Below are 22,446 nucleotides of genomic sequence, written 5' to 3' on the forward strand. Positions count from 1 at the left end.
AAAACTTAATAAATACTTTGATCAGATGATTTTTATCAACAAAAGCTAATAATATTTTTAATTTAAGAATATTTTTGCTAACAATTTAATTACAAATTCTATATTTACATAGAAAATGTGATTTCTTTTTTATTAATTTACCTTTCGTATTTCAGATATTTCGGCAAAATGGCGGCGAAAGAAAAACAGCCAGTGGATAACTTCAATTCAACGTAAGTATTTCGAATGTATGCATATAGAGTAAGAAATGTTTGGAAATGACACCCGTAAAGTTATTTTATTAAATAAGCCAGTGGCTAGTCATCGGCTATAGACATTGGTCAAGTTAGAAATTTTAACTTTACCTTACATCTCCTGGCTCACTCACCCTTCAAACCGGATTACAACAATACAATATTACTGTTTGGCGGTAGAATATATGGTGAGTCGAAGAATTGATGATCAGATAACCCATTCGTCAGTCCATCCAGTCCAAAAATGTAAAATAATTATATTTATACAAGACAATTAGCTTAGCTATTAAAACTAGTTGAAATTAAAAACCGATACCAGAGATGATAACCGTATATTTGGACCTTCATTTTAATTATCGCCAGACCATTTCGGTATACTCACTGTTCTTAGTGGGTACTTCTGTAAGTGAATTCAGAGTAATTGCTAGGAACAGATGGTGGACTTCAAGCTGGTGCCATACAAAGTTATGCTCTTAGCGTGATTGTGTTTATAATAAAAACAACAATATGATTAATTAATTTTTTTAAAAAAACTATGCAAAGAGAACTTAAGTATTCGAATATAAACATTGATCACTAAAGTTTATCAGAAATATATCATTTTGCAACAGCATATTATGTGGATTGTAAGTCTTCATTTTGCGTTATAAAAGTTAAAAGGACTACGTTTTTATGCGAGAGTGCGTGAGTGTGTATGTGTGTGGGTGTATGTGTGCGTACACGTTTCTTATATCTCGCATATTTTAAGTATAAAGAATGAAGTCGGCTGTAAAAGAACGTCGCGGCATAACGATTCTATGATGTTTTCATTAAATTCAATACATTTAAAAAAAATATGAAATAAATATTTATGGAGTCTTTCAATTGGAGTCTTATGTAAATTGAATGCTGTGTTTATTAAACGGTCTAATATAACTTAGTAGTTTCCAAGATTGATGATGGAATTTCTTACAGTGGCAATGCTGACCACCATTTGCCAAGCCATCACCTAATTTAAATTTTAAAAAATACAGGATTCGACGAAGTGTAAAGCCACCATTCGTTCCAAATTTAAATTCCCTTAAGAAGAAAGAAACTGGTTACTCTTTTTTACTAATAAAATACATTGTCAACAGTATATTGTGACACTCTCATCTGATATTCTACCGTCAAACAGCATTTTTTAGTACTGTTGTGTTCAGTGACCCAGTGTAACAGGTAAATGGGTTATAACATCTTAGTTCCTACGGTTTGTTGCGATCAATGAGTTTCTCTTTGTTTTTGGCAGTTATTGTTTTCTAACGTATAATTAAAAAAATATAGTTAAATATCAAATTTCCACGCATAGTCACAATATGAAATGCCTTTATTCTATATAGAATAACATTACATTTTTCGACATCAAATACTGACGCCTCATAAACGCTGCAGTAATTATTCGCAACATGAATTTTTCATTTCGGGAGAGTCCGCAACGCATCGTCGCTTCCATTTCATCCCATAGTCAGTGGATACATTTTAGATCTTTAAATTTTTAGAATTTATATAGTCTATGGGTACCAAACCAGAAAGAAAAATTGATACGAAAGTTGAATTCCTAGAAATACCATAATAACCTAACTTAATACAAAAATTTAAAGAGATGCTTTCAATATGTGGTAATAAATAACTGTTACTTATTTTATGATTTAATACCAACAGGCGTTCGTCTCGTTTGTTTTCGAGGTGACATGAATTCAAAATCAATATCTAGTCCATTGAAATGTAACATTTATAAATAAATCAATGCTCATGATAACTTAGCCTCCAGGGAGTCTCCCTTAATTGATTGCCTCCCTTTTGGAAGATATACGATCAAGGCGCTATGAAACGAATAATTATCCACCTTCAGATGATTTTTTGAGAAAACTAGAGATCATAAAAGTAAGGTAAACATGATGTTTTGGCTAAGTTATCATGAGCATTGATGAACCTGATCGAGTTTGGAGCGCTGTAACAGCGTTTAAAATTGACCAAAATGAAAAATTTATAGAGCAAAATTTTCAGAAAGAGATGCTCTATAAATTTGTTCTGATCTAATTTTGTGCTAAAATGAACAGAAAGTCATTAAACAAAAAAGGAAATTTTTGAGCAAAATATCTCACTTTTTTGCTTATAACTTTTTAAATGTTAAGTTTATGGTAAAAAGTCACATAAACATAATTTTAGCCACAACGATTTGCTACAAATTATGTTTTCACAAATTTTCCGTACAATTAATAGTTTCGGAGATATAGTAAAAAATATGTTTCCACCACTTTTTTCAAGATGACGGGCGGGAGACAAGGGCGGCAACCTCACAAACTTGGGGTTAAGGTTGTATTGACCCCCCTACATGTGCCACAAATAAAATTGCGTCCTCTAGAAAATGTTCAGTTTGACTCTAAAATTGTAACATTTCAATGGACTAATCATTACATAAAGGCATTATATTATTCTTATTATTAATTTTTAAAAAATACAGCATCGATTCGAAGTGATGGTCTTATTTTCCGATCAAAATAAATCGGCATACATTTTAAATACTCAAGTTGTGACCAGTCAAGTAGTCTCATAATAACACGAGGGACTTGTACATTTTTTTCATGTAAAATCCTCTGAAATATTTAGGAACCTTTTGTTAAAGCGTTTCCATTGTCCTACAAAGTATTAGAGATATGAAAAGAAAAAAAAAAACAAAGGAATTAACACGTGTAACAAATCTATTTCTCAACCGTACCGATCAATTTCGTTCTCATTCCTACGTGACATTGGCGAAATAATATGTGCCCTGTTGGTCATAAAACTAAGAATTTAATTTAATTTAACATACCTACGTATTATTATTATTGTGTTCCTATGATTAGGCTACTTTCTGTGGTTAGATGATCGCTAATTTTTTTTTAATAACCACACGTACAAAGAAGTCTCAATATATATTGTCGTCTCCACTACAACTTGTTTGATGTATGACTTTGTCCTTCAAGCCGTGACAAACCGTAGCTACTATTTTCAACGGGAAGTACACAAATACGCAAACTGTTTCAGGCACATATATTTTTTTCCTCTCTCATAATTCCGGTATTTGGCAAAGATATAACGGTTTTCTATCCGCGAGAGTGTAATACTGCTAAGTTTTAACGCCGTAATTCCAATGAGATTGTTTCGATGGAAAAAAAAACATAAACTTTTATTGGTATACGACTCGATCCTATAATTTTATGATCTGCAAACGTACTGTCCCCTTAATAAGAGCAAACAATGAAGAACAAAGCAGTTTAACGAAATAACAAAAAAGAGGATTATGTTCCTAAAAATGCTTAATACGTTCAAGATGACAACGTTTTCACAATGGACAGACTTTGAATAACTCAATTCATACATAGATCATTTATATAAAACACTAGTAATACCAATGGCCTTGTACCCGTTAATATATTATTGATTGTCGTAAAAGGATTTGAGGTCAGAAATAAATATATTCAGTATCTTTATCAGCGGTTACCGGTCTTGACATTTTGCATAATTTTAATTAATCGCCGTCGACGTGAGACTTAAACTAAATCTTTGCAAATAATAAAAGCGTTAATACGAAGTTAATGTAATATAATATATAAATGAATCAAAATAAATTTTACCTATATAATTAAATATATATATGACCTTGAATTTACATCAATGGTATTCATTATGGATTCGTGGAATAATTGCGCTGTAAGAGCCGATATACGTACATTATCAGAACATAGAATTTAAATTAAATACAATACTCAGTAGTTAAGTGGAATAGTGTTAAATAATACATAAGGATTTATCAATCAAGAACTATTTGTAGTACATAGCAAAGCTAATCGCTTTGAATATATCAAAAAAGGCCTATCTCTTTATAGTTGTAATTTTTAAAATGTCACGCACACTATTGATCACTAAGTCGACTAAAAATCATCAATAAAATTAAAATATTAAAGTACATTATATAATACGTTTTATTTATTGCAGTGAGTATTTGTTTATGCGAGAATATTGAGTTAAGGAAGCAGTGCCTAGAAATTTAAGTAATAGGGCCGCCTAGTAAAGTAAAAAGTAAAACGATCCTAAAAAACTTGGATTAAAAAAAAAACAAAAGAGATTTCACGATCTAAAGAACTTCTAATATTCCTATTTAACTTTCCATTTAAGCATAAAAATTCGTGTTAGGAGTGAGGATATCACTATTGACTATGAGAAATTCCTTCTACAGGGAACACTCTCTTTTTTTTAAAACAAAAAATCTTATATGGTGATTTATGTTTTGAACTACAAATATTATTGCTTTGTTGAGTTTGAATCAATCAAATTGAAAATTGCGCGAGTGTACTGCCCTCGTAAAATATTTTTTATATTCAAATACGCTTTGCATTGTAGGTCAAAAGGTATCGTCTAAACTATCTGTCTTGTTTACGCTTATATTATGTAGATTCACAGTTGTTTTGTTTTTATTGACACATTTTTATGGCATATTTTGGCGGACAAGCATATGGGCCACCTGATGGTAAGTGGTCACCACCGCCCACAGACAATGGCGCTGTTAGCAAAATTTACATCGCCAAGGCGTCACCAACCTTGGGAACTAAGATTTTATGTCCCTTGTGCCTAGTTACACTGGCTTACTCACCCTTCAAACCCATAACACATAAGCAAAACAATACTAAGTACTGTTGTTTAGCGGTAGAATATCTGATGAGTGGGTGGAACCTACCCAGACGGGCTTGCACAAAGCCCTACCACCGAGTAATATTCCTGCCTTTCATATCAAGGAAAGAATGTTAAAGCCGAAAGTGTCAGCGGAATTGCTAAAGCGAGCAAATGACGCAAATATTCGTCTTTAATTCCAAATAATGTCTGTGTTCCATTATCAGTTGGAACACTCAGTAGTTTCCAAGGTTGACCTCGTGCAAAAATATTTTTAAAACAAATGAAATCTCACGTTATTATCTCTCCTAATGTCATGAGGGTGGATAAAATTTTCGCTCAGAGAATCCGATTTGCGGTTCCACGTGAAACGTTGGTAGCATTCTTGCCTTTCACGCTATAGTGGTTTTGTACAGTAAGTATTTTAACTTTTTAAAATAAACCATCAATTCTTATATAAATAAACATTATACAGTAACTGAACTAGAAATTTTAAATGAATAAAGATATATCTACAACATCTTATTTTGAGTGATCGTGACTTCTTATAAAATGCTAAATATTAATGTATATAACTTACAAAACTTATTAAAATAACACTAAATTTTATCTTCTACATGCGGAAGTGTGTATTCGCTTAAATAATTGTAAATATTTCAATGTATAAACATCCGTAGCCAAGACCAGTGTGTGCGAGGTAAATAAATTTTAAGCGAAATAAAAAGCGTACTTGTTCGGTACAAGCCCTACCGAATTATCAAAGATAGAATAATAATAATAATCATAATAATTTATTTATCCACACACCCAAGAAAATCAATGTACACAATTTTTATGCTTATTAAATAAATCTAGCTTTCACATTATCATCACTGGTACCGGAGCTCTGACCCCGAAACTAATGTAAATTGTCATATCTGAGTCAGCGATTCCTCAACAATTCATTGCACATTATATTTCTAAATAGGGAACAACTTCAAAAGTGTTATAAAAAAACAAAATTACATATAAAAAAAGAAATGTAAACAAAAAGTAAAATAATACACTTAAAAAATGTGTGTGTGTGTGTGTCAGAGAGTGTGTGTATGAATACGCACAGTGTTTTCATTTGTTTGCTTCGGAAAGCGTAAGCCGTCCAATTCGCCGTCCCATCGGATTTTGATCTTAAGCAAATACACGATTGCGCACTAAATACCCCTAAAAGAAATAGTATAAAATATATTATTTGATGGCAGGGCTTCGTGCAAGCCCGTTTGGGTAGGAAACAGCCACTCATCAGATTACCGCCCAACAGAAGTACTTAGCATTGTTGTGTTCCGGTTTGAAGGGTGAATGAGCCAATGTAACTACAGCCACAAGCCATAACATCTTAGTTCCCAAGGTTGGTGGCGCATTGGTGATGTAATGTTTAATATTTCTTACAGCGCCATTGTGTATGGGCGGTGGTGACTACTTACCATCAGGTGGCCCATTTGCTCGGCCGGCTTCCTGTATAAAAAAGAAACTTTAATAAGAATTGGCAAATTAAAATGGCAATGGATCCCATGCTTAATTATATTAATAATTAATTTATACAATTTTATAAATGAAATCGAATAAAATAAATATTAAATATGAGGAAAATGAGAAGGTTATTATAAGTTGCGATATAAAGTCAGAATGTTAATAATGAAATAGTATAAGATTAAAAATCTCAGAGTAATATCATTGTTACACGGCTTATATTAATTAGCGTTAAGAATTTGATACATAAGAAAAAGAAAAAAATATATCCCTATTTGTCGGGAAAAATCCTTTACGTCCTGCGTCCTTGATTTACAATATAAAATATTGACATTAATACAATAATACAATTAATACAATATTAATATTAATGTCTTATACAACATTTTATTTAACTTCGCCCTTTCGTAAGAAGTAAAGTAACGACTTGTCAATGCTCCACTAAATCCTGCTCCTCAAGGCTTCTAGCTTATTATGTCGCTGCGTCGGGACGGATTCATACAACGCAAATTATCATCCAACCACTGTTAAAATAATGACTCGCTAGCTTATTACTTGCAGTCAAAATCTTATCATAACATTTCAACTTCAATAATAATTTTAGATCAATCGATTAGGAACTTCTTTAAATTTATTAAGCCACTTCCAGACAACCGATTTATATATCATTTTATTCACCCTGTAGTACTCTTCAATAATAATAAGTGTTACATTAAAATAAATATTTTCTTATAAAATTATTGCATTCGAAAAATCATATGTTTACGTTCCGTTTCACTCGTTTATCCCAGAGAAGTTGATCGTAATTCGTAAATCTAATTTGAACTTTTTATTATAGTATTAAATGGTAATGTAAATAAAAATGGTGTTGCCCTACGCGGGCACTTGGTTATCTTTTCGCGCGGTAGCAATATGTTTCAATAAAAAAATTAATTACGACCAATTTGAGGCAAATGAATACTTAGTAAAAAAATGTATATTTTTTTACAAAAACTAATGTTTAATTCTATTGTTTTATTTTGTAATAATTTATTTGAAAGCGTTGAAACGTAGAGAACAGAAATACTTTATTGTAGCCAAAATTAATTTAGTTGTTTAGATATTTGAATGAAAATACAGTACGGTAATTTTGTTGCTATTATTATGCCATCGGTAATATAATACTTTTGTTTATTTACTGTATAGATTATTTCCACGATTTTAAACTTAGATTTGGATATTATTTATTATGAGGGTACTGGGTTTGCGTATTCTTTTATTTGAATGAAATATTTATGAGGGACATTAAATCGTTTTAATCACGAGAGGAAAGTGAAGAAATATCAGCTCTTAGGAGTTTTTTTCGTAAGCTGACTAGTTAGTTTGTATTTTTATCTTCACTTCAAAATGTTGTGAAGTAGTTTTCCAGTTCGTTTATTTATTATGATTAAGTTAAGCAAACTTAGTTTAGAATACAGTACTTGATAGTTTCTGTTAAAGTAAAACAAACTATTATTATCTTTGATGTTCAAATACTATGATTTAATAGTGAAATAATATATATAATAGATATTTTGATTTTCTTCAGTCAAGTATGTTATGTTATTGTATTTTTCTCTTAAGAATTTTTAGTAGCAGCCAATCTGCGCCTCGGGACATGAAACCGTTTGGCACGTATCCCTCTATAATTTTCTATCCTGTCGGATTTGCCATACCGGAATGAATGTAGAATGTGTTTGGTTGTGAATATACATTAACAGCCTGTAAATTTCCCACCGCTGGGCTAAGGCCTCCTCTCCCTTTGAGGAGAAGATTTTGAAGCATATTCCACCACACTGCTACAGTGCGGATTGGTGGAATACAGATGTGGCAGAATTTCGTTGAAATTATACACAACCTGCATGTGTATAATTTCATCGAAATCGATAATCGTGGGTTCCAACCCAGACAAGCACCACTGAATTTCTATGTACTTAATTTATGTTTATGCTTCATCTCGTGTTCGTCGGTGCCGGAAAACATCGTGATTTCGAGAAAATCCTGCCACATGTGTATCAACTAACCCTCAATAGAATAGCCTGAAATTAGCTCTTGACCTTCTATTGAAAGGAAGAAGAGGAAGTAGCTCAGCAGTGCGTCTATAAAAATAAACTTTGAGTAATTCGTTTTCGACCCGAATTTTTGATAAAAATAATACAATCAAACTCAAATTCAATGTTTTTATTACATAACTGGCAAATCTTTATCTTTTGACTGCAGTGATATAATAGTATGGCTCTTCAAATTTTGACATTTGACAAAAGATAACTATGTACTTATATCTCGAAAATTAGTCATTTGTTTTGTTAGATAGTATTATTGCGTGCTTACATTTGATATAAAATAAATCTTGTCTTTAAAGAACAGTGTTCATTTTCGTTCATTTTCGTACTGACTGTTGTATTGTTTATAAGATTGAGTTGAAGCATTATTCACTTAGCGCTGGCGTGAAAGTTTCCGGCTTAGTACTATCGACATACAATAGGCGCCGAAGCGTATCCCCAGGCTGTATAAAAATATTTAAAATTGATGTGTGTTTTGAAATGCAATATAAATATATAATAACTGTTATTCATGTAATTTCAGTATATACATATATAGTATTATAGCAATACTATATCTTAGGATGGTCGCAAGTTTAAACAACGATATACTTCCAGATTAAATTATTAACACACACACACACATATTCACATTTATTTTATCCACTAATCCGTGTTTCACAATACATCCCGTATTATCCAAATCTCGCCTATAATTCTAATCATTTTAAAAAATTTAATCTAATTATTTTAGAATTATAACAAAACACTGCCGCCGCGTTCGATTTCTTGACATTCCTTTTCTTACCGGCCAGTATTAATCGTGAAAAATTAAACTACATTACAACATATTCTAAAAATAGTCAATCGACATATTATTAATTAAATCATTCTAATAAATTATAGTTATACAATGTGTAAAGAAATAACTCTAACATGTATATGTACATACAACATAAATCTATTTCAATTAATTTTATAACATGATTTTTTAAATTTAATGGTACTTGAGGGTTAACGGAAACTTTGCGAGGAATACATGTTTAGGATAAAATTCTGCCATATGCGTGTCCAGCTTTATGGGATATTCGGGTAGGTAAGTACTTAGAGACGGTTAATATTTTAAGTCTTATTGAATTGAGTGACTCGTCCCGGCTTCGCGTTGGTTTAATCTTTTATTAAACTTAGAGAAGCGCTATAAGCAAGACAAGATATATTTTTTAGCGTTAATCTATTAATTAATATAATAATCCTAAACTCGATGGGATATCCCATCAGATCTAATCAAACCGTTTTTATATGAACTTTCATCGAAAATATAAGCATCTTGGTTCATATTTTTAAAACGCTGTAATGGAAATTACTCATAACAGAATACTGCCAATTCCATATTTCTAATTTACAAAAAATCTATACAAAATAAATCCACTTAGGAAAAACATTCTCGTTTAGCTCTATGCTCATCTACGTTCCATAAAGAATTTCGGTCAACATTTACGTATCATATTAGACCTAGTTTCGACTGAGCCTTGAATCTCAGCTAGACATTTTAAAATTTTATTACGTAAATAAAAATTAACATAATAAAATAATCATAAATAACATAGTATATAACTTGGCCAAGTTGTCCTTGTTGTACTAGTCCATAATTCATATAATCAAATGCCATTGTAACTACAGGCAAAAATAATATCATAGTGTTCACGGTTGGTGGCACATTGGTAATATGATGAATGATTAATATTTCTTACAGTCCAGTGTCTATGGGTAGTGATGACCACTTACTATCTATTTAATGATGATAAAAAAATATGAAACAATAAATTAATTTCAAATGAAAATACATTTTAATATCCGTTCTCATCAAATCAAAAGATAAAAAAAGATCGGATGCCATATTTATTATATTTTTTATTTATGTTCCAAAGCCAGTTAACTTATTATTTTTTTATTTGTTTTTATTTTGTTATTTTATAAAACCCTACAATATGCATACATAATTCAAAATAGTCAAATATAAGCAAAATATTTTTAATTAGAACTTCGATTCACACGATATTCAAAGTCAAAACGAATTCGTTTAATTATCTTATTGTCTTGACTGTTTTTTTTATTGTTTCAACTGCATATTTGATCTAACGTTACTTCTTTAAGGCTGTATATTTATTACGTATTAGTCTTCTAAAATTCGTTTTCACGCTTCGAAAATACACTGAATCATTCCTGTCTTTTCTAATTTATTCTCCCAAAAGAGAATGAATCTGTATTAGCGAACAGCGCTCACAGACGTATGTGATATGTGAAAAACGAGATCTCATTGAAGAATCACGGTAGAATGCACGAGATGTACGAAATGCCGCGTTAATCGAATGACCTAGCTTCGGATCATGATTTACTGGAATTTACGGCCGAAATTAGTTAATTTATATTTATTTATTTATATTTATTAGGGAAACATACAGCATATCGTTTATAACAACTTAATATAATAATCATATTTTAACACTTATGCCAGTTAAGTTTCTACTACTGTTTTAACAGGGAAGTGGACTAATTTTGATGTTACATAAAATATAACTATTTATGACAAAGTAAAATTTTAACGTAATATGGTTATGGTTAATTACTAATAAGTATTTTTCACAAGATTATGAAATTTACTTAAACTATTTTTAAACAGATCAATGTGGTTGTATTTTCTATTATGACTATTACAAGATCTTAAAGAGCTTTAAGATCAATATATTAACCTAATATAATACTTTACACAAAATCATACAAATAATATACATATTCCTGCCCACACTAGATAGCCCCAATAAGCAATAAGCCCAAATAAATAGCACTACTGTGAAATTATTAATTCTATGTTATGAAAACAATACAGACGAAAACACGACAGATGGTTTGGTTTGGTTTCTGGTATTTCACGAAAGTTTGAGGATTAAATATCATTACTCTTATTAGTATTATATTATTTCGATTGTACTTGTAATTATACTGCATCCTTGTATTGGAGAAACACAAAACATTACTGTTTTGTGATATAATAAATATTTAATGTGTCTATGGTAATCTAATCTATGTATGTGACCTTTTTTATATCCCTTATAAAACGTTAAAAGAAAAGTTTTACGCTCGAGTAATACTATTTTTATTATAATTCGACTCGACACCCATTGAACACGGTCGCATTAGTGATTTAAATACAAAGCCAAAAGTAAAGCCTATTTGAATCAACAGTCGAGTATGATATTTTTTTTTGTCAAGGCAGTTCTGCGTAAATCTATCCGTTCGGAAAATGGATTGCGGAATGTGTGATTCTTATAATAAGGTTCAATAATCTCACAATATAGATTATTAGACGCTTAGCTTTCGTCAACTATACGATTTATTTCTTTTGAATTTAATCCAATAGACGTAATCAATGCTGACCTCAATCAGATTTTCTATTGACCTTGACTAATTCTATAGTATGTTCTGATTGACATCACTGGAGCGGAACTGTGTTTTATGAATACATTTGTCAATGTGAAAATCCACTTATTTTCTATTGACGTTCCGCTTGACTTAACATCGATCTAACTTACCATTGAAGTTGTTAGGAAATTAATTTAATCGATTATTATCGCTTTTATAGCCTTGAGAATGAGGAAAGAATACGTAAATAAATTGTACGTTGGAATAGTTTTCTCCTTAAAATAATTAGTCGATACATTTTGTCATACTTGGCAACAAGTTCCGGTGTTGCTGGCTTGAATAAGATAATGGCTTTACTTTTGGGAATTTATTTTTTAGAATGCGTCCTCTTGCCCATGACCCAATGCGAATAAATTTGATATTCATATACATACATGGACATATAGTTTTACCACATATATATATACGAAGACTCCGATATGTTAGTTATGAAAAATTAATTTCGAAGAAATTGTCAGAGCTAAATTCGATGTTATTACTAGTAGGAAATTAAAAAGCAGATCAAGCGAAGATCACGAAAGATAGCTGCTTATTTGAAAATCGAATATTTAATAAATATAATTGGAAAATAATTTGACTTTGTAGCATATTGTAGAAATAGTGACGATAAACGCTTTGCAAGAAAGACAAATGAAAAGTGAAAATACTATCAGGCTCCAAATTTTCTAACGCACTGATAGGTTAAGTGCTCTTCTTCTTTCGAAGAAACGATTAGAAGTGTATCTTTTTACGTTGCTTCAAAGCGGCATAATACATAGTTTTAAAAACATTTCATGATATTTAAATAAGTGCAGGATATCTTTGCTTGCGTGAGTGCGTAATGTCTAGTATTTGTTCATAAGTATCTGATTATTATAAAATAATAACATGATTCGTGTGGATATGCTGATTTTATTGCCATCTCTTCGCCATGGCTTTCTACCCATCTTCCTTTTTCTGGTTGGAAAACGCTTTAAGCGTTTCGCCCACTTGGAGTGGGGTATGTGGGACACGCTCGCGCCCTAATCATCGAAATGTCGACAAAAAATCTATTAGTAACCACTCCGTCTCTTCGGTGGGTATAACAGGATCACACAACCACCTAGATTGAATTACAAAACTCTATTTTAATAACATTTACTCCATATTTATTAATTGGTTTTCTGTAAATAGATATATATATATATATTGTCAATAACCATCAATTGCTATGCTTCGCATTCTCCGGGCGTTTGCATCTCATCATCTCTGAATCAATACTGCGTAAATTTATTTCTAATACTCGTTTTGAATATCTATGAATTGGAATTCGTTTTTGATATAATACTACTAAGGGTGATGAATGCCACGTGACTCTCTCATTTGGAAAGATATTTATTATGATATCTCATTCGCTCGTTAAACTTATATACCTAAAAGGTTCCAAAGTTATTTCCTTTATTTAGTTAATGGCTTGAATAAACGGTTGAATTTTCGAGTTCTTTTTAAACAAAAGCTGAAATGAAAATCTGTTGAGTTGTTTTTTTTAAAGGAATATGCAAACAAATATTAAAATACATCTTACAATAAAAAATGAAAGCCAGGATATTTTTAAATTTATTCCAAAATAATCAACATATGAATAAATAGATTAATGTTATTATTGCGATATACTACAGACTTTATTCTACCGAGATGGCCCAGTGGTTAGAATGCAAGCATCATAACAAAAGTAATACTGAATTTTCATGTGTTTAATTTTTGTTTATAATTCATTTCGAGCTCGGTCATGAAGAAACTGAATGTGTCTAATTTCAATGAAATTCTGTCACATCTATTAAAACTCAATGGAGTAGCGTGGATTAAGCTCTAAACCTTCTCATTAAAAAGATAGGCCGCCTTAGGCTATCAGTGGTTACTTTTTAACTCTTTTATTAATAATAAGACAATAATAAAAAAAACAAGTAATTTATCTTGTAGATTTAAGAATCAATAACAAGTATATAGATAAGTTTTGTTTTTTATTGGATCTTTTGTGTGCACTTTTGTCATCTGAAATAAATATTATTAAAAGACAAGTAGCACTATGTAATTGGAAATATTTTTTTTAATAATAATAATAATAATACCCCCAACGTCGTATCTCTACGTTGCCGACGTGATGGGGCTTGCGCGCTTCAATGATTCTTAGGGCTATACCGATAGAGCTACTCCTGTCGGATTGGCCTAAGATGAGAAGACAGACCAAGAGAGATACAACCCAAGCCAAGGTGGAACAGCATACGCCGAGGGCTCCATGGCTAAGGGGGGGCTTAGTCGTAAGTATGCGAACTTTAGAGACTAGGGGACCTCTAATTTAATTTACCCTTATCACAGTGAACGCGGGGCTCTGCTGTGATTGACCGTTAGGTCCCCAGCTACTCGTGGGAATAATATGATAACTAGGTCCAAAATAAATAAAAATATACAGGAAAATAAGCCGTCGGTAGAAGAAGAGACCTCACAGACTTCTGACTCATCCTCCATATCTCTATTTCCATCAATACCATCTTCAGCGCCATTTTTGTGTGCGTCTTCGTCACATTCATCATCAAACGGTGCACAACTGGCGGATGTTGCGCAGGAGACAATATTTGTCAAAGAACCCGTGCCCATCACCAGTAACTTTAAAAAACGTAAAAAATGGAGTCCAGAAATGAATAAGTTTATCCTGCGTACGTACCTTTACCTTACAAATTTAGAAACAGACACAAACTCATATCTTTCTTCATTACATATCAAATTTATAGACAAATATCCACATATGGAAGTAAGCAGACAGAGAATTGGCGACCAGCGTAGAGCTATTATACAAAAAAAACTATTAGCACAAGAAACAATAGATCAGATTTACGATGAAGTTAAAGCAGAATTACAAGTTATCCAAACCCAAGTACAACAAAACTCTACAAATCTTCAAACATCCAATAAGATACTATCAGGAAGACGCATGAAATGGACAAATGAATGGAATGAAGCAATTATTAAAATATATTTCAGAGTTACACATTTAGAGACCAATAAGACTGCTTATAGGACACGTTTACACGAAGAGTTTATAAATTTACACCCAGAGCTTGCACACATTACAGAGCAAAGATTAGCAGATCAAAGGAGAGCCATAATAAATAACAAATATATAAAAGAGGATAGATTAACTCTAATTAAACAACAAGTAGCTGATGAATTACGTTTTACACATACGCTAGCCGAAAACATAGATAATGAACAGGTACAAACAAGAGAACAAAGTAACATTGAAAACATCCATTTACCCAACTATACACTAAAATCCAACTTAGAAATCAACTTGCAATCTAGAAATATACAAAACACTACATTTACATGCACTAATTCTACTACAGCAACACCTATCGATGATGAAACTACAGGCGGGATCAACTTTATTAACGATATGGAACGACTCAACAGCACTCTATCTATACTCGATACTACCTTAGAAGTAAACCTTGAAATAGAGAATACATTCTTACGTGCTCAAGAACATTTTTCTAGTACCGAACCAACTAGCAGACCATACATCCCTAAACAAAAGACATCTAAAAAGTTTAGTTTTATTACAAAATACATAAATACAATGATACTAACAAAATTTGTTAACACTGATACTGATTTTAATACTCTACAAACAATAATTTACTCGGCAGCATGGACTGCAGCTAAATGTAATGGGGCCAGAATGTCATTCTCAACCCAAAGCAACCTAAACATTAATCAAAATAAATCATTTAGAAAACCTAGTTGGCAAAGAAGATTAGAAAATAAGATAGGGAAATTACGAGCCAACATAGGCAGATTAACACAATATATTAGGGGAAATAGAAACCGAAAAGTAGTAGCTGCAGTAGAAGTCATCAAAACACAATACCAAACACACGCACAACATGAAAACACAAACACACAAGTAGAACACTTCTTAGATACTTTGAAACAGAAACTCAATGCAACAGCAAGCAGGCTCAAGAGGTATTTGACATGTACAGCCCGTAAAGTACAAAACAATAAATTTGCTAACAACGAAGAAAATTTCTATAGAAATTTAATATCGACGGGTAAAGATATTGACCAAAATCTAGAAATACCTCCTTTAGAAATATTTCGTGAATTCTGGGCTAACAGATGGGAAAACCCGGTACATCATAATGAACACACAGACTGGGTTAATGAAACGACTACACATATTCCAGAGATGCAGTTTGAACTCATACCAATAGATACATTCATAGAAGTCATTACACGAACACACAATTGGAAAGCCGCAGGCTCAGACAATATTCATAACTATTGGTACAAGAAATTTACTAGCACACACTCATACTTACACAAGTATTTAAACATATTTATTCAATCGCCTCATTTACTACCGAAATACATAACACAAGGAATCACATATTTAATACCTAAAGACAAATACGATATTACAAATCCAGATAAATACCGACCAATTACTTGTTTGCAAACCATATATAAAATTCTATCAGCTTGCATAAGTGAAGAAGTACATAAACACTTAACTAAATACAATATTTTAGCCGAACAGCAAAAGGGGTGTCGAAAAAATAGTCAAGGTTGTAAAGAGCAACTTACTATTGACGCAATCATTTTAAATAGTGCCGCTAAAGCAAAAACAGACATTCATACTATGTTTATAGATTATCAAAAAGCATTCGATTCGGTTCCACATAGCTGGTTAATATATGTTTTAAAACTGTATAGAATAAACCCTAAATTAATATCCTTTCTTCAAAATTCCATGCAACACTGGCAAACTGTACTGAGAATAAAACAATCTTCCATGAAATCTCTAACTTCTGTACCAATCCGCATCCAACGTGGAATTTTTCAGGGGGACGCTCTTAGCCCCTTGTGGTTTTGCTTGGCCCTCAATCCTCTTTCACATTTATTGAATGAAACCAATGAAGGATTTACACTTTACAGTAATAACTCCCAGTATACCTTATCGCACCTCATGTACTTGGATGACATAAAACTTTATTCAACCGAAAAAAACACCTTGTTTAAGTTAGCAAAAATTACTGAACAGTTTTCAAAAGATATTCAAATGAAATTTGGAGTCGATAAGTGCAAAATTCTGTCAATTTCGAAAGGAAAATTTACTAACAACAACTACCTACTTGAAACCGGTGAACAAATTGAGCCAATGAATGAACAAGATACATACAAATACCTTGGTTTTAAACAATCTAGGCAAATTTTACAAACGACAATAAAACAAGAACTGCTTAAAAAATTCTCTCATCGACTAAATCTCGTATTAAAGACACATCTCAACTCTAAAAATACAATAAAAGCTATTAACACATATGCAATACCATTACTTACTTACTCTTTTGGAATAATACATTGGACAAAAAGCGACATCAAAAAATTGCAACGCACAATAAACACACATTTAACTAAAAATAGGAAACATCATCCAAAATCTTGTATCCAGAGGCTCACATTACCTCGCCAAGAAGGAGGAAGAGGATTGATAGACGTACAAAACTTACACAATAAGCAGATCCTATCACTCAGAGCATATTTCCATGTTAAATCCGAACACTCACCTTTACATAAACACGCAACAGAAATAGATAAAAAACTTACACCACTAAACTTACATGACAAAAACACCCAAGTAAATGAAAACCTCATAAGTATACAACAACAAATGTCGGCATGGGCCGGAAAAACACTACATGGAAGGCATCTAGCCGATTTGAACCAACCCTACGTCGACAAAGATAAGTCGAACGAATGGCTCAAACGAGGTGAACTGTTTCCTGAGACCGAAGGTTTTATGCTCGCTATTCAAGATCAAATAATAGCAACACGTAATTATAGGAAGTACATCATGAAAGATCGCAATCAACCAACTGACTTATGCCGACATTGTAACACAGTCTCTGAAACTATTCAGCATATAACGGGGGCTTGCAAATCTCTCGCACAAACCGATTATAAGCATAGACATGATCAAGTGGCCGCAATCATACACCAACATTTAGCATTCAAATATAAACTTATAACAGAAATTAAACCATACTACAAATATAAACCACAAAGTGTATTAGACAACAGAAACCATAAAATCTACTGGGATAGAACAATAATAACTGACAAAACCATCCATTATAATAGGCCAGATATCACCATTCACGATAAAATCAATAGAGTTGTTTATCTGATTGACATAGCTGTTCCTAATTCACATAACATACAAACCACAATATCAGAAAAACTAAGTAAATATCAAGATCTTGCCATAGAAATTAAAACACAATGGAAAGCACAAATAGTACACATAGTCCCAATAGTCCTTTCATCGACAGGTATCGTACCAAAATCCCTGACAAAAAGTCTGAACACCTTACAAATGCCAACATATATACTCCACATGCTCCAGAAAGCCACAATTCTTAACACCTGCCGTATCACCCGAAAGTTTATAACATCTTCAACTACATCGTCCACGTTCTTAATATAAACACTCCTTAACGCTTGGCTGTGGCCCGCGTTTTAGGTTTTAACCCCCTCGAAAGAGGAGAAACATTAAATGTTGAAAATAAAAATAATAATACTTCACGTTCATGACAATAATTTTGATAAGGATTAATACTATGTGAACTAAGTTGAAATATATATATATAGTTTTCTTTTTTTTAATTAAAATTGTTATCTAATCTATTTAAGATAGATGATATACTGTGATGTAGTTGGTTGTCTAGATATTATTACAGTTTAGGTCTTTAAATCTAATGCACAAGGATTACGTGTATTATATCCAACTAAGAAAACTTATGACGACAGGTTTCGATCAGATGGTCCATTCTCAATGGAGATGGACAAAAGGTGGTCTCTCTTTTATTTCGCTCTTATAAATTGATGGCATGCTTTTCGAAGTATTGTAGCGAAAATACTCCCAGCTTCTGAGCTTTAAGTTACTGAGAAGTTCTAGACAGAAAGTTCCGATAGCTTTTTAACATCCATTTTGAATCTTCATTCTTGTGGTACTTAATAGGTAGATAATTCACATAGAATCAAAATTAAAATATTCTATTTCCAAGTAGGCACATATAAGCACTTTTGAAAACTTTTTAAATTTCGTAAATGGTAAATTGGTTACATTTCCCGGTATCTTATTATATATGCGTATACCATTGCCCAAAAACGTTCTCTGTACCGTATGCAAACGGAAAGTAGGGGGTACAAGTTTATTCTTATTTCTTGTATTAATAGTATGTATATCAGCTTTTATGGAATACTTTTATATATTCTTCTGTTGAATTACAGTTAAAACTACCACTGGTTCAAAATGTAGATTCTACCGAGAAGAACCGGCAAGTAACTCATCAGTAGTTAATCTTTTTCAACATTTCAAATACAAAATTAAGTAAGGTAAATACAAAAATAGTTTATAAAATGACGATTCAAAAGTGCTCATAAAAGGCTACTTGAATAAAGTATATTTTGATTTTGATTCAAAGCAATATTTTTTTATGATTTTTTTACCACGAGAATGAAGAAAAAAACAATAAATAACATGATATATTATTTTTGTTTAAGAATAGGTTTATTATGATAAAGAACGAAAAGACTACGTTTTAATTAAAAATATAAAAACACCTTTATAATACTAAAATAAATGAAATACAAATAATATCCCGTTTCGTTTTAATTATTTCTCATACCGACTCTACCATTTGCCCCACGCAATACAATTTTATACAACTACATACCTAATAATTCGTTTTGATTAAGACATAGAACAGACATGTGACTCATTTTGTAAGTTTTCATTTATTCATCATAACATTATGTTATATATTATATTAAGCTTATATTCAACAAATATGACACACAATGAAGGTGTAGATTCACAAAAAACATAAATTCTTATTTCCCAAGGTATTTACCAGTATAGGCGTATATAAGGAAGAGTTAATATTTCTTTCAGCGCCAATGTCTACAAGCGTTGGTGACCAATATTTCGTGAGTTGGTCCATTTTTTCGGCCGATTATATATTATAAATTAAATATAGTATAAAAAGAAAGAATTAAATATATAAAATATTTGATTTCAGATCAAACCTGACGACCAATACCGGTTTTCAATCCACTTTGAGCATAGATTCAAAGGATATAGTAACCAATGAAAAGGCGTACAACCCTTTTGAACACAGACAAGTGGAACATCCAAATTCGTAAGTATTTGCACATAAACACACACGAGCACATATTACAAAAATGTACAAAGAATTTATTATGAATGAAATAATACTTGCTTTGCTTACAGTCGCTTACTTGGTTGTAGTTCTTTGCGTTAGTCTGCTTGGGTAGGTACCATCCACTCATCAGATTTTCTATTGCTAAACAGTAGTACTTATTATTGGTGTGTTCGGATTTAAAGAACGATTGAGCCAATTTAACTACAGAATCGCGGGACCTAACACCTTAGTTCCGAAGCTTAGTGGCGCATTGCAAATCAAATCAAATGAAATCACCTATACCATAAAAAAGATAGCTTCTAATTGTGCCAATAAGTAAAATATTGTTGTACCAATATCACGTATCATGGAAAAGACAGATTGATGAACATGAAAAAAAAAAAAATAACAGGAATTTTCTTATTAATCCTTAACCTAGTATGACACAAAAATCAAAATACACAAATTAGTTTTAAGATTAATTATAAACGTATTTGTTAGTATTATAAAGCATGATAATCAATCCAAGATTTAAAGTTTTATTTTATTACTCAATACAAATATAAACAAAAATTGAACGTTTATAGGACGATGGGTTTAGGAGAGAGAACATTTTAAATGATATTTAAATATTTTATATTCGTTTAATCTTTAAATAAAGCTAAGGTTTTGTGCAAGCCCATCTTGGTTGTGTTTCGGTTTGAAGAATGAGTGAGCCAGTGTAACTACAGGAACAATGGACATAACTTAGTTCCCAAGCTTAGTACACTTTCACTTTTTTTACGGCGCCAATGTCTATGGGCGTTGATCACCGCTATTAGGCCATTAGACTATACATGCCCGTTCACCGTAAGTATTTTATAAAAAAACTACCATTCACAAATTTCGTGTTTATTGTATTACATAATATATTACCAGAATAAATACTAATAATAAAAATCCTTTCTTCTACTTTAAAACAATAGCGCCTGAGCTAATTAAATAGCAATTTGATTATTACGAAAAATTGCTTACTTTAATATATTTTAATATTATACTAACGATACCTCCCACGTAAGTTCTTTTATCGTCAAAATCTTAATTTTATAGTAGAGAGTTCTAATAAATAAAAATCGCACTAAATATTATGAAAAGGAAATGAAAACAATACAAGAAATTAAATTTAACTTTAACTACGACAAAAGAAAAATAGCATATATAGTAAAGTATATATATTACAAGACAGATGAAGATTTGATTATTTGATGAAAAAATAACGAAATAATATAATATTTTATTATAACAGACAGCAAAGATATCATAATAATAAAAGTTATCCTACTATTAGGAGGGTATACTATGTACTTGATATTTAAAAATAATTTATTTAGTAAAACTGTGTTTATTACCTAAATATACGTATCTAAACGAGCGGTAGCTTACATTTAACATAATTCTGTAAAATTACAATAAAAGTGCTTGTTAAAGCCTACTTGAATGAAGTATATTTTGATGTAGATTTTGCTTTCGACTGTATATTATTAGTATGAAACGATTTTGCATAATATACAAATCTGTATACATAGAGTTGGATCAATGCCGAACTCTACAATAATAATCGATATACCTATAGTATAGATATATATACTAATCAAGACTATGAATATAGCAACCGGTTTCAGCAGGATGATATCTCTACATGATCAGCCCCTTCTAATCAAGATCTAGCCCCAGCTAATCAAGCCTCAAAAACTAAATAGATACGCATTGTAAAAAGAAAATAAATTATTGAATTTGTTTTATATCAAACGGTCGTATTCTATATAAAATATTCGTTGCTTAACAGTTGCAACAATCATTAAACATAAAATACGAAGATGTTTTTATAATAAATATTGTTGTTCAAGTGACACGTTTTACGAATTAAACTTGTGAAAACACGTGCAGTTCTTTTGTTTGCGTTTTAAGATAATATTTAAGAAACACTACAATGTTTAAGCAACGTTTAAAATACTTTTAATATGTTGTATAGTACGTATCCGTTGTATAGTACATCTACATATATATGTATGTCAGGAGCATATCAAATGTAGTAATTTTTTTTATGTCTAAATCTCATTGTTTCTGATTATATGGTATGTATAATGGTTATGTTAGAGTAGGGTCAATGCTGAAGTACTCTGCAGTAATAATCAGTATACAGTACAAATGTTTTTAAGTGTTTGAACATTTATGCATCTAGATAGGCTGTCAAAGCTGATAACGCGTCGAAAAAATAGTGGCCGACTATTAAGT

The 22,446-nt window shown here is 31.4% G+C and overlaps 1 protein-coding gene across 2 annotated transcripts in view; it reads left to right on the plus strand.

Moving 5' to 3' along the window:
* Positions 1 to 22,446, plus strand: part of LOC113395457 (proton-coupled amino acid transporter-like protein CG1139) — a 225,368-nt gene that overhangs the window by 197,344 nt on the left and 5,578 nt on the right. Inside the window, exons 2-3 of one of the 2 annotated variants that reach the window (XM_064217564.1) lie at positions 154 to 212; positions 20,050 to 20,169. In XM_064217564.1, coding sequence (XP_064073634.1) covers positions 169 to 212; positions 20,050 to 20,169 — 164 coding nt within the window. In that variant the 5' untranslated portion in view covers positions 154 to 168. The remainder of the gene's footprint in view (positions 1 to 153; positions 213 to 20,049; positions 20,170 to 22,446) is intronic. The other variant, XM_064217567.1, reaches the window with a different exon arrangement.

This window comes from Vanessa tameamea, chromosome 3, assembly GCF_037043105.1.
Source record: "Vanessa tameamea isolate UH-Manoa-2023 chromosome 3, ilVanTame1 primary haplotype, whole genome shotgun sequence".
Lineage (NCBI taxonomy): Eukaryota > Metazoa > Arthropoda > Insecta > Lepidoptera > Nymphalidae > Vanessa > Vanessa tameamea.